At 39.2% G+C, this 12,261-nt stretch overlaps 1 protein-coding gene across 6 annotated transcripts in view; it reads left to right on the plus strand.

Moving 5' to 3' along the window:
- The first annotated feature begins 644 nt into the window (after window positions 1–644).
- dclk2a (doublecortin-like kinase 2a) overlaps window positions 645–12,261 on the plus strand; it is a 40,759-nt gene continuing 29,142 nt past the window's right edge. For all 6 annotated transcript variants that reach the window (XM_035660742.1, XM_035660744.1, XM_035660743.1 and 3 more), the window contains exons 1-2: window positions 645–1,560; window positions 6,638–6,975. In XM_035660742.1, the coding sequence (XP_035516635.1) occupies window positions 1,155–1,560; window positions 6,638–6,975 (744 nt within the window). In that variant the 5' untranslated portion in view covers window positions 645–1,154. The remainder of the gene's footprint in view (window positions 1,561–6,637; window positions 6,976–12,261) is intronic.

Below are 12,261 nucleotides of genomic sequence, written 5' to 3' on the forward strand. Positions count from 1 at the left end.
TATCATTATTTTTCAGAAAAACAACAACTTTCATCTCTTAAAGGTCCAGAGTGTAACATTTAGGAGGATCTATAGGCAGAAATGGAATACAATATAAATATATATAAATATGTTTTCATTATAATCACCTGAAAAGAAGAATAGTTGTATTTTTGTTAAGTTAGAATGAGATGTTTTTATGCCACTGTGCAAACAGTATTTATTATTATTATACTAATATAATATACCAAGATATATGTTTTATTCATATGCTAATATGAATAAACATAACATTAATAAATATTAACATTTCATTTGTAAATCGCTTTGTACAAAAGCATCTGCCAAATGAATAATGTAGCTAATATCACTGTATCAATACTTGGTTTTCCAGCCTCGGCCTAGACTTTGCAGACTTTAGAGGTATGCATCATATCTAAAAAAAAAAAAACTCTCTTTGGTATTTTTTCAGTTTGAAAAGTTTGAGCACATTTTAGGTCAGTGAAGATGAGTATAAACTTCATTGTTTCCATGCCCTGCATACATTAGCAGAACAATAGAGAGCATTAGGACCCTGAGGCGAGGGAGGGCTTCCCTCTCTCTCTCATTATCCATTGATTTGACAGCTTGCGTTGCCGACCAGTCACACAGAGGATGTGAAGTGGAGAAGGAGGCGGCTTGCGGTGTCTGGTGCGGTCCGCTCAAGTTTTCTAAAAAAAAAAAATAATAATCTTCGTTGTTTGCAAGCCAGCTGCAGGTCCACTGCGATGTCTGTCAAACACAACTGCTCCTTATTCGACACATTCTCAGCTGGATAATCCCGAGCTGGCGTTTGGATCAGGGTTCTGCTCCTGTTGTGTTTGTGTAGGTAGACAAATCAATTCATCGGATCAGTGAGGACCGGGTTCAGTTTCTGTGGACTTGAAGACTATTTCTTGACTTGTTTCCTTTTTTGGGAGCTGTAAGGAGCAGCCGGTGCAGCAAGTAGTCTCACTGTGGACTGGAAGTGGAGACAGGACACACACACACACACACACACACACACGTGTTATCCTCCTTCCTTCCTCCGGCTGCGGACGCATCGACCCCCCGGCGCTCTCTGGATAAAAGTAGCTTTTTTCTGTTTGGGGATTTGGTTTAAAACAGAGAGTCTACAGTAGAAAGAGGCAGACAATATGTCGCTAAGCAGAAGTATTGAATTTGAACACTTTGAGGAGCGGGAGAAGCCGCACCGGATACCGAGGACCAACTCTGGCTCCGGGTCCCAGTCAGGTTCCAGAGGCAACGGTCTGGTCCCCAGCCCTGCGCACAGTGCGCACTGTAGTTTCTACCGCACACGCACTCTCCAGTCCCTCACGTCCGAGAAAAAAGCCCGGAAAATGCGGTTTTATCGCAATGGAGACAAATATTTTAAGGGTATGGTGTATGCGGTGTCTAACGACCGGTTCCGGTCTCTGGATGCTCTGCTCATGGAGCTCACACGGTCCCTGTCGGACAATGTCAACCTTCCTCAAGGAGTACGGACGTTATACGCGTTGGATGGAGGCAGGAAGATCACCAGTCTGGATGAGTTAGTAGAGGGTAAGGGTGATGAAGAATGCAGCAACCACCTCATATGACCACAAACCATGAGAGGCTTAATACTTGGTTTTATTGATGATAGATAATGTGCATTGGTTCAGATATGCAATTGATTTTTATAAAAGCTAGATTTTGCCTTGAGCATTGGTTAAATGGACTATGTAAATATACATTACTATAGCCTAAGGCGAGTTATAACAGAAGTTTAAAAGGTCACTCAGAACAAATTTACATTTCAAGGGCTGGCACTTTGATGCTGTCTACTTTGTGTAGCAATCAGGCAAGTTCTGTCCGCCAGACAAAAGCTCACTTTGACATCAGTGCAGAGATCTACTCTCCTTAAATCTATCCATTTACCCCTGAAGAACAGTTACAGTATAATGGATGCAATGCACGGCTTCCCTGGCATCATTCACATCATTTGCATCATTGACATAACTCTTCTGACATGTTTGACCCAGTGCTGTGCAGGCAGACAGTGCAGCTTCAGTTCCACGCAGGCTTCTGCTAATGTGCATCCGTGTCCATTGATCTATCTCTTTCACTTGCTCCCCTCTTTAGTATGTATTTGCGAGCTGACTTTGTGTGGGCTTAAACGTGCCTTGTGTATCTCTTAATGCAGCCCTGCGTGGCAATGAATGTGTGATGAGTGTGTTGTTGCAGCGGCTCCATTTGTGGTCTATTGGCTGTTAAAGTCTTTTAAAAATGATCTCACCCTTGGGGCTTGAAAGATGGAAGTTTCCCTCCCCCATCCTGTATCTGTTTATTGCTTGCAGTATAGGGGGGGAATAATGGGTTTAAATGAATGTAATAAAAGTTTGGAAACTAAGATGAAAAAGTCATTTATAAAGTAAAAGTTGAATTTGAAAAGTAATAACCGCTGGTGAATGTCTCCTGCAGTCACAGCTATATAATTAATTTAGTCATGTTAGGAGTCTCTAAACAGCTTGCTGGAAGTATTAGCATACAGGTTAACTATACTATAAAAAAGTTTTACTCTTATCAAAGGCAGTCGCACACTGCAGACACAAATGGGGCACAGCCCTCTCCTCCCCTTTTACTTTCCTGCAGTGTTATTCGCTCCGCAGGGACAGTGACCTCTCGGTAATAAGTTAATCTTCATGTTCAGCCCTGGTGTGTGTCTGTCTGTGCTGTGACCTGCCTGCAATCCTCTTTTAACACGAGAGGTTACTGCTCTGCCACACACACTCAGGATCCACTAAACTCTTACTGCAATCATTATTCTCATATACTGGTCTATTTTCATCTCACATCCTCCTAAAACTTTAGACTCTGTGGTACACTCATTTCCTATGCCCCATCCCCTGAGTGACCGGGGAAGATTTAGGCCAGCGCCTGATCTGAATTCTGTAGCATCACTAGTTTGGCAAGTTGAGCTGGGGTTGTTTTGGTGCATTGGATCTGGTAGAGAGCACTCTGCCTCTGCAACTCTGCATTCAGATGTACAGGACATTGTTGCAAAATGAGGATTATGGGCATACATCACAGGCTGTGTCCAGAATCATTATACCCCATGTTCTGTCTAGCAATTCAGATTGTTTTTCTGAATCTAGGTTTTGAGATGTCTGCAGTTGATGCAATGTTAATGCCAAATCCTAGTTATTGTAATCACCAGTTTTTGACTTATAAACAATGTTCACATCAACATCCAAGTCGTGGAAAACTGACTTTTATGCTTCAGTGTGTCTGACATGGCACATCATGCGAAAGTTCTTGAAACCCAAATAAACTGAGAGGTCTCACATCAGCCAGTCCATCATTCAGGGTGATTAAAACCAAATTTAATGGATACTAATAATACTTTTAACCGTCACACTACCAACTCTGCAATCACTCAAGCGTCTTGAGTTATCTGATGACATGAACTCCTAAGCAAGTCATAAATATGAGATTTTTCCCCCCATCTCTACCATCCATCTCATGTGAGCAGAAAGGTGACCTAAATTTCCCTTCATGGTGCTTAAAGCATGTGGAAGTTACCTTTTTCAAACCCTCAGCAACAACAATGACATCAGTGTCCTATTTGTTTTGGACAATTCGCTGAACTCACTGTGAAGTTTTTTTGGTTTTTTTTACCTTAATTACAAAATACTTCTCAAAAACGGTTTGTGGATTATCCTGAGTAACCAGGACATTGACTCTGTAAGGTCACATTCATATTGAGTTTTCAAGGTGCGAATTTGATGATTTTTTTGTAATACTGTGAACGCCTCATTCGAATTGCCATTTAATCCAATTGTATTGTGGTAGTGACAGATGTCTCAGAGGCAGATATCTAAAGACCTAAGCATAAAAATAAACAAACTATTTGCATGCCTTCATAGTATGAGGGGTAAGTGATTGGGGTAAACTCAGATGTACTGCAGGTGGGCCAAGCACCACTGTACTATCCTTGTTTACTCACCCATCTAATGGACAGAGTGAGGGAACATTACTGCACAGCTCAGCAGTCTGCCTCCATTGATTGAGGCCTGCTGAGGCTCTTTTGTGTGGAAACCCAATAAGCACCATTCACATATGTGCCCCTTATCGCTGGATGGGATTACTGAGCTAAGTTATAGGGTTTTTCCATAGTGGGGGAGGTATTTGCCATGCCATGAACGGCTGTGAGTTGCGACTCTTCTTCCACTGCACAACACTGTAAAGTTATTTACCTTGATGAGCCCCTAAAAGTGTAGAATATGACCATATCTGGTTGATTAGGCCTGATTTTGTTAGAATAGCACCAATAACAAAGCTTTTAATGTAAGGTTCAGTTGGCATAAGGCTGATATCGAAAAGTACAAACAGGAACACAGGAGTGAAGCTAAACTCTAAACCACAGAATCTACAAAAGTACAGAGAGGAAAATGCAGAGAAACTTTTAAACACTAAAGTGGACTGACCCAAGCCTGCGGAAAAATCCTATTGAACTTATGTGCTTGTGAAAACTATGGAAAGAAGTAGCAGATTCTTAACTGGGTTTAGAAAGAGCTTTGTAGTTTGCTGTGGGGGTAAAAAACATGCTGATAAAGGAATTCTAGTTGGGACAATAGCAAGTGTGCAAGACAAGCGGTTTATTACCACCAACTGGTAAAATTAAGTTTTTCTACACTGTATCTTACATTTTCCATAATTCAGCCTTAGTATATCATTTTGTTTCACCCTCTTTGCCTGGTAAAACAAACCTCACAAGCTCCATGCCCCCAGTTTGTTATGCAGGCTTTCTGTTATACACATTTAATCTCCAAGCCTATGCCAAGATAACCCTGATTATATCTCAGACTTGAAAAAGCTCCCTCTAGAGCACTCAGACTATAGTATATGTAGTATTGTTCTTAGTGCTGCCACTAATGGCCATAAGCTAAATGGCTATTGTCCCCTATATCAATATTGTAATATAGCCTCCAAGGCTAGCTGACAGTTGAACTCTTGAGGCTGAATTAGATGTCAACTTTTAAAATGAAAATACTCACCAGGAAGGTCACAAAGTCCCATTTTCATTGTCTTTATAAAATCACAGTTTTTATTTAATTGTGCCAATCAATTGAATTGAACCAAGATATGTTATTGTTGCTTGGAGAATTTCCTTTTTTACATTTTTATTTAAATTATTTTTGATGAATAAATCACAGTTTTAGGAGCTACTTAGTCATGAATATTTTTAAATGATTTAATTGGTTGCGGCTTATGGCTTTAGGCTAACACGCTGTATCATGAATGTACCATCAAACAATTTCAAATTACCCCACCTACAGTATGGGGTATGTATGAAACCCATAGTGTGCTGGCCTTGCTGGTCCAATTCCTTTTACTACAGTGGTGAATATGTATTATTTCAGCAAAACAGATGACCATACATGCTGGGAATATCCTTAAATCATGGGGTTACTTCACTATAAGTTTTATATTGCATTAAAATTATTATTTATGATTTACTGCCATTGCTTGGTTTTTGATTGCTGACAGCTGTGAGACCACTGCAGTAAAAGCTGCCGGACTGGTTAGACAGCTCTGTTAAGGTTGACCTCATCTGTTGTCCACATGAGGACAGCAGCCATTGGTGGGTGGCTGGTGCTCCCCTCACACCACAGAGTGATGTTGCACCTGAGATCTCTGCACCTCAGGGAATAGACTTGTCACCAGTCACCATCTGAGGGCATTTCAGTATTCTGCCCCCGGATGGATGACGGCCCCAGTTATATTTTGTTTTAGTTTTCAACCATATCTCAGTCCCCCCAGCTGTGGCCCAGCCTTTTAATTAGCCTTTGGTTAATTGCAGGCTTAATAAAACCAGGTATCATGGGACACAGTCTCATATGATCTTCTTACACTGCAGCTCGATTCGTTTGTCTTGACACACATCAGATAAAAGATTTTATTCTCAGTCAGTAAAATTAACTATTTACCATAAGCTATTTTCCCTGTAAATATCCTCACTGAACGAAGTAAATTTGCTATAACAGAATTAGAATTTACAGTATGTAAAGTATATCATTTGTCTTTGATCTGTTTACCACAAGTTGATTCTGAGAGATGCTCATGTGTTTGTGGACACTTAAATACTTTTGTGATGAATGTAGCATGAGAAGAAAGTATGTGTCACTTTCTCTCTCTTACTTAGCATTGAGTTTTGAACATCCAGCCTTCACAACACAGACATTCTTGCTGTGGTTTTCATTTACCGGCCAAGCCCCTGTGCTTGTCACATGACTTTGTTCTTAAGGGGAAACATTTGCGTGTTAACTGTTCGAATGGAATGCTGGCAGATAAAACAAAATGCTTTGCTTTGGAGGAAGTCCAATGCAGCAGCTCAACAGCTGAAAGGGAGAGAGGACAGTGTTACACTGGCCTGGCCTTTCAATGTGCCTTTTTGTTTCAACTGAAGAATGTTAACTCTTTGTTGTTCTGTTTCGCCTTATGTGGACGCAGTAGTTTATGGTGCATTCTATACGTGTGAGGTGAATAATGATGTAGCATGTGTTTTAATTGAAATACATTTTTCAGCATTTCTCTGATGATGATGAAGAGATCCATGTTTTCAATGTCAATTTTTCCACCTTATTTCTATCTCCAGGCGAGAGTTACGTGTGTGCCTCGAATGAGCCCTTCCGGCGTGTGGACTACACCAAGAACGTCAACCCCAACTGGTCAGTGGGCAGCAAGACCGGCACATCACGCTCCCTATCCTCTCTCATCCCACTGAAGAATGAGCTGCAACGTGAGTCCAAGGAATTCATCAAACCCAAGCTAGTCACCGTCATCCGCAGCGGTGTCAAACCCCGCAAGGCGGTTCGGATACTGCTCAATAAGAAGACGGCGCACTCCTTCGAGCAGGTGCTCACTGACATCACAGATGCAATCAAGTTGGACTCTGGAGCTGTGAGGAGACTGTACACTTTAGAGGGCAAGCAGGTAAGTCTCTTCATGATGTGTGCTTGTTTTTCAATTAAAGGAACAAGCAAACCTCTTGACAACATCCACACACTCACTGACTAAGATTACATAACATGACAGTTGGAGGGAGTTAACTGTATTGTTTTCAGTGAGATGAGACTGGAGGATATGCATATGAAAACCAGATGGAACTGCAAGGCTGAGCTTTTTAGCCAAAGGTTTTATCTCCAAAAAACGCAGTGATTTATAGGCTTCAGCTGTGTCAGCAGTCTAGGTAATTACACCCCTTTTAATCATCCATACATAATTACACGCCACAGTTATTTCAACAAGGCACTAATGAATACACTTTACAGTTCAGGCCTTTTGCCATATCCATCAGTATAGTTTCCTCCCTGCCTATTAAGCCATATGAGACTGTTTTTGCTATAATCCTATCCATCTGGGATACATATATAGTAATGTTTCCTTCTGAAAATCTCATTGAGGGTCCCTGGTGTTATGAGATGAGATGAGCGTGAGCACATGGTGCCCCTAATCAAAAAGATTTATTTGACATTGTCTCATCTGGTAGAGGTCTTAGATAATGATTATTAATCAGATTGTTTTAACTGTTTTAAATGGGTAAAGTGACAAAGAGTGATAAAGAAATGGGATTTTTTTTTTTAAATCACAAAAAACTATTAAATAAGTTCTGTGAAGTTAGTGTTTAAAGGTTTGACGAAAGCTTCAATGCAAAAGCTTGGTTACCTTACATCCTATACCTTTGGGAGTGTTGAGGGCTTGTGTGAGGCTGTGTAAGGGCAGAAATGCAACTGATGTTTGCATCATATCTTTGGCTTAAACTCAATCATATTTACCTAAAAGGTAACCCTAAATAGGTTAGTGCAGAGAAAAGTAAACTGATGTGATTCTCACCTGTTTTAAAAGTTAAACCAAAGACATTAAAGACACCCCAGACTGATGACAGACGAAAGATTTAAGGTTGTGTAAATATCTGGAAAGAACATGAAATACAAACATGACATGAATGACTTTGTCTATATTAGTAAATAATAAAAATTGATTTAAAAAAGTTTGGATCTTTTGTTCAAATGAAAGAAAAATGATGGTACCATTAAAAGCTTAAGTCAAAATAATTGCTTCCATATTTCAGGCATCTGGCCTCAAGTAACCTTAAGTGACTTCTGATTTGTTTCACTTTAGATGCAGCTAACTGTGACATAATTCACATCATTGAAACATTTCTTGAGACATGCTGTTTTATTCAGTGGATTTCGGGCAATTTGTCTATTTTCTGTCAGTGTAGCAGTGAAAGCACATGGTTATGATGTAAACTAATGTCAGAGGACATAAATGGAAACCAACTATATATATTGTTTATATTGATAAGAAAGATAAATAAAGAAAGAGCGAGAGTAATAAAGAAAAATTGCTGCATCCCCAATAAGGCGACACATTCAAAATGCAGCCATTGTCTAAAAGATTGCACTAAAATGAAACTCGTATGTGTTTTGGTTACTTATGTGGTTTTTATGAGGGCAGACTCTTTGCTATGCCTTGCTCCAAACACAGCTGTAATTGCACAAACAACGTTGTTTATTGATAAAATAAAGAAAAAGGCCAGAAAGAACTTAGTCGATACTGTCAGAATTGTTCCCAAGTCAAATATAGTTTCATTTTAAAAACTGCTGTGTATTTTATTTTACTCAACAATTCCACAGATAGTAGATTGATTATTGATAAAATACCCTAATTACATAACTCATGAACGGTTTTCTGAGTTATAGTTACAGTCGACATGAGGTCTGATAACCAAACCAGCTGATGTTCGCTTCCTGTGAGCCTACGGGAGTCTTTCTAGGCTGGACAGTCCAGACAAATGACTCATGAGAATGGTGATAACCTCTGACAGAGCCAGCCCAGCATCCTTTCTGTCAAGCCAGCACTCTACAGGGGCACAGTTTCGAATGACGTGAGGATTATAAAACAGTACGCAGTATAACAGCTTATATATTTACATCTTCTTCTTAACTTAATGTTTCCTGTGTCAGATGGTTTGAACTTCATGTCTGCTAATCAGTTTAATCTATTTGGCGATTTCTATCAAGGAATACGTTTTTATTTTTGTTTATAATAAACATGGGAAGACATAACTTTACACACTTTAGATGATAAATAATGTCAGGGATATGTTAAAAAAACATGACAGTACAATCAAATATTGGCTAATAAATTCAGTGTTCACAGCTGCATACATAAATACTTCTTGCAAGAATCCTGTTAGATTCTCCACTGTGATGACCTCAGTCTCATATCTGTAACATAAGCCTTGACGTGTCTCTATTTCCATCTCTTAGTAGATTCCAAGTAGATCAGCCATACAGACCAGCTGTTTTTTCCAGAAATTCTCTCTCCCATTGCCATGAGGAATGTTGCATTAGACTTTATGGGGTACATCTAAACACAGTAACTTTTGTTCTTGTGACAAATTTCTTATGTTCATTCTGTCTTACTAGCTATTCAGTTTTTATCTATGTATGAGAGTTGACAGTTTGACTAATAGTTTGAAGTGAAAAGTGGCTGCAATATAATCAAACAGATTGAGAGGGAGCACCCTTCCTTTAAGCTCCTTTGGGATTTTTTTTCAGCCAAGCAGCTACAGTCTGCCAGATTCTGGCAGTCTGTAAAAGGTTGTCATATTAAAAAACTTTTTTGTAGTGGTGAAACCAAACTGAGAGATCCAGATTTGTTATGACGGAGTGTCTTTAAGTGGAGTTTTACTTTGAACCTTTCCATCCACACCCTCCTTCAACCTTGAACCCCTGTATCACACCAACCATAACCCTGGTTGGTGTGATATCAGAATAATGAATGAATGAATGAATGAATGAATGAAAGAAGAAAAAAAAAGTTTTGTGCTGGTACATGGGGTGGGTTGTGGCTCAGGTGGTACAGCGGGTCGCTGGTTTGATTCTTGGCTCTCCTGTCCAATCACAATATTATTCACCATGACTTACTCTTTTAGCTTTGCCTGCAGTGTGATTGTAAATGCCAACCAACATAATGGCAACATTAATGGTACAATGAATTCACAGAGTAATTTCTTTCTAGCTATTTGTATTTTAAATTATAAATGTGTCCTTTTTTTGTTGTGATTTATGACATGTACCAGTCTATTGGGAATACATTACAGATGCCACATTACATATGTCATGCTGACAGAATGTGTCATTTAGCTTCCTTAAATATTCACCACAGAGTTTTTAATGATAAACACAGTTACAGCAGTCTTTTTTTTAGCTTACTTTGATAGATTATTCATTCTCTTTCTGCCGGTGCTGAAATTCATCCATCCCTGTAAAGTTCTTCACCATCAGATAAATGCTAAAAAAGACCCAAAGGAGTTTCTTATTTAACTGGGCTGTATTGCCTGTCCTACATTGGTGTCACTGAATGCGTTACTCCTCTTCAAAAATTCTATATAATTTTCGAGCAAACAACTTCATCATAGGTGAGAATATTCTTTTAGGCATCTGTTAGTAATAACCTAACAACATTTGGTGTTTCAATCCCATCTGCCAGTGCAACAGCACTATAGCAGCAGCAGCAGCAGCCGCCAGACATTCGAGAGACAGCAAGTGTGTTCTTGCTATGTTGTCTGATTCACTGCTTAGAAAAGGACTGCTTGCTGGTTGCTTTAGACTTATCTTACTCTCTTGGCTCTCTTCAGCACTGAATTGAATTAAGAGTCTATTGCAGAGGTTTAACCCATTAAGCCTGTAACCTGATCCTGAGAACAGAGCTAGACACCTGACAATATCCTGTTCATTTCAGTTTGCATGTCAAAGTCAGTAGGTGCTTTCTTCAATAAGGGCTGAAGCATTAAAAAAAATCCAGTCTAAAATAAATTGTTATATCTGACAGCTTAATCTTGATTTATAAATACTGACTGAGAATTGAATGGAAAAGCATTAGCTTTAATCTTTTCACTTTCTCTTGTCCTCTGCCCCCCTCTGCTTGAAGAGCAGGTTCTGCTCTCCCAGACCAAACGTGTCTCAATAATCTGACAGCTTGATTTGTTTGGAGCCCTCTGTCATGCAATCTTTCTAACTTGATAAGCCTCTTTTCACATCCTGAGTGGTGCCATACTGATGGCTAGACAAACTAAAGGCTTTTTCAATGACATGCACCTTAAACCACAAATGTGTGTCCTTATACATTGAATGGGGCCATTTATGCGAGGGGAAAAAAATGAATACCTTGGCTGTATTAATGGAGGACATTTCCTAATGCCAGTTTCTATTAAAAGAACACTGACATTTTGGGAAGTGCGTTTACCTTTAAATCATCAATTCAGACCAGAAGATCAATATCAATTTTAGGTTCCAGAGTATAATTGGCATACAGCGCACTAGGCTGGAGGCGAGGGAGAGTCATTATCAGAAGTGGGGGAAAAAATGCTTGTTCTGCAACTCCATGTTGTCAGCGTATTAGAAAATCACCTTACATCAATATGGAACAAGGCATACAAAACCAAATACTGTACATTATTCTGCAGTGACAGCTAAACTGTTGAGTTATACTATAGTGTGTGGTGTAAGTTGTAACCATCAAGCTTTTATTTGCACAATTTTTTAGAAACATCACATTATCGATAGGGGGCTGGCTTTGATGTCTGATCCCTCCTCAACTGTCATCATTCTTTCTGTATGTAGTTCCAAATTCATTTGGTACACCTAATAAAACTAATAGCCTTTAATACAACAGCCCTGCAATAAATCTTACCTTCACAAAGACTATAATGTTCAGTTTTTGTTGAAACTGCATTAAAGACATGTTGATTTAATTGTCTTATAATTTTGGAAACTAAGTTTGTGTTGCTGTTTAATGTAATAACGTAATGTTTTACGTTATACTGAAAGCTGTTTCTACTATTTGTCCACCTCATTTACAGTAAAGGGTAGACTGCTAAACTGTTGACTGAGTGGACATTGCTGCAAGTAGGTTTTTACATCTCTCAGAAATACAGAAATATATTATAAGTCAAGTTTACAAAGCTCTATAATCCCCCCCAAATAATACAAAATGTATGTTCAAACCCCCTTGTTGTCTTTGGTTTAGGGACAGGTGCTTTGTTTTAAGGGTGTCTGTTAACAGATATATTAGCAATTATTTTACAATTGCTTCAAACATTAACAGTTTCAACAAATCCCCATAGAGTCTATAAAAAGCTTTACTTTCCGAAAAAGTGGGGCTCACTCTCTTCACTCACTCATCACTCATACACCCATAAACATACAC

The sequence above is a fragment of the Morone saxatilis genome, unplaced genomic scaffold (genome assembly GCF_004916995.1).
Source record: "Morone saxatilis isolate NCDOM2014 unplaced genomic scaffold, NCSU_SB_2.0 Contig17, whole genome shotgun sequence".
Lineage (NCBI taxonomy): Eukaryota > Metazoa > Chordata > Actinopteri > Moronidae > Morone > Morone saxatilis.